The 6,582-nt window shown below is 30.8% G+C and overlaps 1 protein-coding gene across 1 annotated transcript; it reads right to left on the bottom strand.

Annotated features, from left to right (window-relative positions):
* Positions 1-3,333: 3,333 nt before the first annotated feature.
* On the bottom strand, positions 3,334-5,508 carry LOC114374968. The gene is made up of 2 exons (XM_028332697.1): positions 5,196-5,508; positions 3,334-3,613 (listed from the first exon to the last, which is right to left on the bottom strand). The coding sequence occupies exons 1-2, from the start codon at positions 5,436-5,438 to the stop codon at positions 3,473-3,475; spliced, it is 384 nt and encodes a 127-aa protein (XP_028188498.1). The 5' UTR covers positions 5,439-5,508; the 3' UTR covers positions 3,334-3,472.
* Between the last annotated feature and the right edge of the window lie 1,074 nt (positions 5,509-6,582).

Raw genomic sequence — 6,582 nt, 5'->3', positions numbered from 1 at the left:
TTGTGCAATTGTTACGGGTGTTATATAGTATTACACAACACTATAGCTAGCGGAGTTTAAGGCACGAGGGACAAAGATAAGGAAGAAAATTCAAACTCTTTGCCACCTGTCTATTGCTTAGGGTGGCGGAGGGGCGGGCCTTCCGGTCCTTCTTGTGATGCCACGTGTACAACATGATGTGGACTAATCACTGGTCACCGACCAATTGCCTGTGGGCTGGTGGGTCCTTCAATCAATGTGTACCTTTTGGACCAAACCTACCCTTTGAATTCTTTTACTGGGCGGTGATGTGGACCGGCCCAATAATGTTGGATTCATTATTATTCATAGTTATTACCACACCCCCTAGTGAGCTAGTCAACTAATTTGTCTTGCAAACAAAGTTTCATTATTAATTCCTGTAACGATTAGTTTACTCTTTTACTTTTCATAAGATCAAATTTGGTTTTACAGTCTTTTACTAGTGTTGCCAATGTAGTTAATAAATTTATTTAGGTGCATTGATCCTTCAATCAATGCTGATAGCACTCCTCTTCAGAGAATACCAAATTATTCAAAGACTAATTAATTTATCTTTTCCGACTTTTGTTACCAAAAATCAATCGTAAAGAATACCATGTGTTTCGTGGAGATGATAAGAGCAAAGGTCTAATGAATAATGATATTTTTTTTTCAAGTCAGCTCCAGAATTTGAAAGGTGAGGATGGCCCACAAAATTATTGGCTCTTATTGGTTGTGATATTGGAGGTGTGCCAGCTTCATTCCTAGCTGTGGGATAACAATGTTGTTTGGAGTGGTGTCAACGTGAATACGATCATTTGATGGTCGAAGGTTAATGCTTTATTCAAAGAGTCCCTGCGCTATAACATTGTCATGTTTATTTTGTTAGTTGTTACGAATGGATAAATTAATCACTTTGTGTCCATAGATAGTGGCCACTTGACGTCAATTAAGATAATAAATTTGTTACTAAAAGTTTCACTAGTTTTCTTCATGGATCCGACTACAGATCAGACAAACACAGCCTAAGTTTTTTTTTTTTTTTTTTTTATGACAATGTTCAATGATTTGTTAGAGCTAATTGAAAATTCAGCAGGTAGTGTTGTGAAAATGAGGGTTTCAGTTGATTCGATTTTAATTCTTAAATCAACTAATCATGTATCAAACTGCTCAAGTGATTTGCTTAAAATAATAATAAAAGTGCCAAGGCCTATCAATTCAATCTGGGCCTCGAATATAATCTACAAATTGCTACTCGTCTGTATTTGTCTTTCAGTATGATGCATCAGGAGCCACAAGTATTTTCAAATCCCATTGCCACCTCCAACAGTATTTAAATTATCATAATTTTTAAGCTTATCTGTTTCGTTCTTTGTTTATTATGGACGGCTTAAAAGACGAAAATTTTAAGCCAAGGTCCCATTTTCTTTAGTTCAAATATTGCAATCGCCTGAAACAAAAATTGTTGGCACAAATAGTTTAACATTTGAGTCTTTTAACTAAAATCTACGTTTAATCTTCGATTTAAAAATGAAATGATAATTAGAGATATCATTTTATAAAAAAAAATAGGTTCATCTGATGGGAAGAGAATTACACTATTATAAAAAGAATTACAATACAGAGAATACCACCTAAAGAAAACTAATTCAAAATTAAGTAACCACTAGGAGGCAGCCAGCAAGTTAGTTTCAGAAGTGATGACCATGAAGTTGTGAGGAGAGTTATTTGTCCTTAACGTGTAGTGTAGCTAAATATTTTTTTTATTCTCTATTCTCTAAGGATTAAACTAGATTTCGTGCTTGTATTATGCACGGTCTGAAAAATATGTAATGTTTTATTTCTATATAATTAATCAAACACAATTTACTAATAATTATTATAAATAGGTTTTTTCGTTGATATTACTATATATTAAATAAAAATTATTATTATTATTTACTTAGAATAATATTAAATTATTTATTAAGTATATTAAAAATTACTTGATATCAAATTAGTTATTAGAAAATTTATGATATCAAATAAGTCTTTAAATATTAAAGGTTATTTCAAGTTGTTTTAATTATTAGATAAAAAAATATTTCAATTAAGGTATTTTAAATTAAGATAAAGTTATTTTTTATGTTTTGAAATGTTTAAAGTACTCATAAGTCAACGGATAATTGAATTGATGTGAAGTGAAGGACTAAGTTAGTAAATTTTTCTTGAAAGGTTTAATTGCATTTTTTATCTTAATTTTTAATAAATTTTATTTCAATAAATTAATTTTCACATATTTTACCTTCAATTTTTGAAAATTTTATGAATTTTATCGTCTGTCGTTTTGTTACTAACATAATTGTACTTTTTAATTCTAATTTTTATTTTTATTTCTTTTGGAAATTTTTTTACTCAAGTTTTTTATTTTTTAACAAATTTGACCCCAAAATTTTTAATTTTTGACAAATTTTATTCTCAATTTTTGTGTTTATTAATGGATAAATGATTGAGATAAAATTTACAAGCTTTTTAAGAGTTTGAATAGAATATTCCAAATTAAAAAATTGAAATAAAATTTACCAAAAATTAAAAAGTCATGCATAAAAAATGCAATTAAGCCTAAAAGATAAATTGCCATATTTTTAATGGTTTTGGATGTTTATCTTGCTTTTCTAGTCCTACTTGAGACGAATTAAATTGCTATTGTTTAAACTCTTGATTTTTTTTATTCAATAAAAAGAATCAAATCTAATAATACTTTTTTTTATAATATAGTTTTCCTATAAAGAATATTAAAACTGAAAGAAAGTATTTCAATTTTTTCGATTCCATTCGTAAATTTTAAACTAATTAAAAATAAACAAAATTTTAGTTAAAAGTATTTTTTTTTCTTCGATTCAGTATTCATTGATCGTGATTAATATAAAACAAACATTATCTTTACAATTTGGTAAAAAAATATCTTTACAAAAGTAAAATATCTAAAAATAATAGCTAATAACACAAAAATTATTTGATTAATAAATTTTTATCATATTATATATTTTGCTAGTGAACCCCATAGACCTAGTAGTTTTTTTGTCCGAAATATTTTTTTTAGGACATTTTTTCCTGCTCTCCATAAAATCAACCAGCGTCCTTTTCATATTTCGGAAAGCTCTATTCATAATGTAATTTTTACATTCCGAATTGTAAAAGTTATGAAAAGATCAAATTGGTTTTGGAGACTCTTGAAAATTTCACAATAGAATGCTCAACATATGCACTCGTGATATAAATTGGTTTGGGATAAATTATATCACCAAAGGCTGCAGAGATCAAACTCCAATAAGCCAATAAAAAAAAAATACATGATTAACACAACGATTTTATTAGGTTAGCAATTGGGAATTATTGCAAAATCAAAATCCCAAGTCCCCATTATTTATCAGATTAAAGTAATCATAATGTGAATCCATCGATTCAGAACTGCTTAGTATGAATTTCTCAATCACATTAAAGTAAACAACCAAAATGGTAATAGGAACATGGAGTGTATACAACATCTCTCTTCATTTATTACAAGCAAAGCTCTCTTCACACATCTAATACAATGTGCAAAGTCACTGCAAATATTCCATTCCAAAGTCACCTGGAAAAATAGGAACAGCATAAATCTTCCATGCCAAAAACATAGTGAAAATTTCAGAACAGAAAGCTGCTCAGCAAATGGACAGTTAACATAAATTGGATTCAGATATATTACTAAGAGAAGCAAACTTATGCCAAACTACAGTATATTACTAAGAGAAACAAACTACAGAAAGCCAACAAAAAAATACATGATTAACACAACTATTTACCCCCTTATGTTAGCACCTAACAATTTAGCATCATTGCAAAAACAAACACCAAGTTCCAACAAATATCACATTAAAGTAGTCATAAAGTGAATCCATTAATTCCAAACTGCTTAGTATGAATTTCTCAAGCATATTTAAGTAAACAACCAACATGGAAATAGGAACATGGAGAGAGTGTATGCAACATCTCTCTTCTTATTACAATTTGTAAAACTAAAACAAGCAAAGCTCTCTCAACACATCTAATAGAATGTGCAAAGGCAGCACAAATCTTCCATTCCAAAATCACCAGCATAACATCTAATACAATACAAGGTTGGCTTGGTGGTTGGGAATAGGGGTTTAAGGGTTGAAGGGAGGGAGGAGGGAGGGTCGTGGGTTTGAATTCCTCCACTAACATTCTAACAAAAACTATCAACTAACATTGACTGATAAAAAAACAGCATGACATCATAATGGAATCTAGAAATTTGTACACATGAACAAGATCGAGAGATGACTAGATAAACAATTGTTTAGATTTCAGACAAAAGGTTCATACATCAAAAGTCTATAAGCAAAAAATAAGATGAAAAACATTTGAAGAGATAATTGTTACTCAGCAGTTCCTCACAAGTGAAAAAAAAAAATATTAAGCAAGCCATATCATGCAAAATTATTAATATTATTGTAAATTGATTCCGAGATCATCATCTGATGATTTAAAACATAAAACACTTAATGACTTCTGAAACCAAAATAATGCCATACTTCAATCTTCATGTGAATGACATCAGAGCCAATAACAACTTAATAAGCTAACCGCACATTAAGTATTTTGCAACCATCAACTCGAGAATTGCTTGCCCATCCACAATATAAGATTTGAATGACAATCAAGTTTAAGAGCCCTCACACTTTTAGTATATCACAAGGCCACGTCAATGAAATTAGACATGAGATTAGACGGTAGGGGACCTATAAAGAAATGGAGCTAAGAAAGACAAGGAAAATGAACTGGGAGGGCTTCAAATTGCTATCAAGGTCAATAATGAAATATTGAAAGATATAACAACATTTTCTTTTTATATTAAATCAACCACGTCAATTGAACAAATATCATGCCCGCGTGGACCAGATTATCAGTATTTTCAACTATTGATCCTCTTTTGATACCAAAACATGCATAGTTCCGCCCCTAAAAAACTAAATGTCCTATTCGTGGCACACGAAGAACCGGACATTGTAGCAAATACATGCATTGAACTGAAATGAGTTGAAATTTCAAATTTCAATAATCGGACACACGAGAAGCACATTGATGCACATTAACATAAGGGGGGGGGGGGGGGATGCATGAAAAAAACTAGGGTTTGGTGAGTGTAGCGTTACCTCTTGTGTGCCTGGACGAATTTTGACTTTGTGGCTTCCTCCTCTGCGAAAAGGGAAATCAGACTCAGAACAAAAATCCAATTTTGGAGGTTGGCGAAGAAGGAGGAGGAGAAGGACGTTAGCAGAGAGACCAAGAGAAAGTTTGGTGATGAGAGTTCCGGTGACGGCGAATCCAACCAAGAAGGGCCAGTTACGCTTCCATTCTCGCTTGAAGAATACAGGCCATGGATCGAACAGTCTCATTTTTTCTTTTCCTTTCACTCTCTTTGCTCTTCACCCTTTCCTTTCCTCCTCACCTCCACCTGTTCCAGTACGCTCCGCTATTCCCTCACCCTCAAACCCAATGGGCCCTGTTAGGCCCAACCTATTTTTTATTGCGCTCTAATGGCCCATACCCAACAAGCTGTTAGATGAGTGGAAAAGAAAATATTATTTTAGGGATTAAGCTCACTAACTTATTTCAGAGCCAAAACAATACTCACATTATTGAAAAATATTTTGCTCTTATTGATTTGGACTATGTGTTTCAGTTAGAAACATCTCATCTGAACAATTTTAGCTGACAGTAATGCCCTTAATATATCTATGCTTTTGATTTTTTTTTATCCTCAAATATTATTTTTCAGTCAGTTTTTTATCTTTGATAAAATTATATTCACCAATATATGTTAGTTTAAGTTACCAGACAATTGATTTCTTTTGAGCAAAGTATCAAGTATGGGTGATATTAACCAGATGTGATATGATGTTTTAGCTACATTCAAATGTGATTCAATGATATCATATAAAACTAAAACATCAAACATCAACTCATATATATATATATATATATATCACAGAACGAATCAAGAATTATGATAAAGGAAATTAATTCATTTTCTATAAGAAAAATCAAATTAATCTAAAATATTATTAGTTAGTTTACTATACAATAAAGACATTATGCTTATAATACATAACAGTGAAAAATATCTTATAGAACATCAAGCGTGAACCAGTTTGTGCAAGATTAACCATACATAACTAATATAGTTTTAAATCTTGAGTATAGAGTTGTGATAAATATTAAAAAATAAACTTTGTTGTCATTATATTCAACTCGAATAAGATAATTTTTTCTTAAAGATACTTTTTATAAATAAAGTAAATTAAAATTTTATAGTGTTAACTCGTTGGTAAGTGTACCAATTGTCCAAGTAGTAAAACTTCGAAAGTCCGAGTGTCGAATCCACATGAATTTTGTGTTGCACTTGTGTTGGGATAGCTTTCAATTTGTAAGAAAAGTATTGGAGAAAGGAGTAGGAGTAGTAGTAAAAACAAGAGAATTGAAACAAAATAATTAAGAGAAGGATTTCAATGAGATGCGAATGTCAAGACCTGACATGCC

Source organism: Glycine soja, chromosome 11 (genome assembly GCF_004193775.1).
Source record: "Glycine soja cultivar W05 chromosome 11, ASM419377v2, whole genome shotgun sequence".
In the NCBI taxonomy this organism is placed as follows: Eukaryota; Viridiplantae; Streptophyta; class Magnoliopsida; order Fabales; family Fabaceae; genus Glycine; species Glycine soja.
This window is presented reverse-complemented; position numbering and strand designations above follow the sequence as displayed.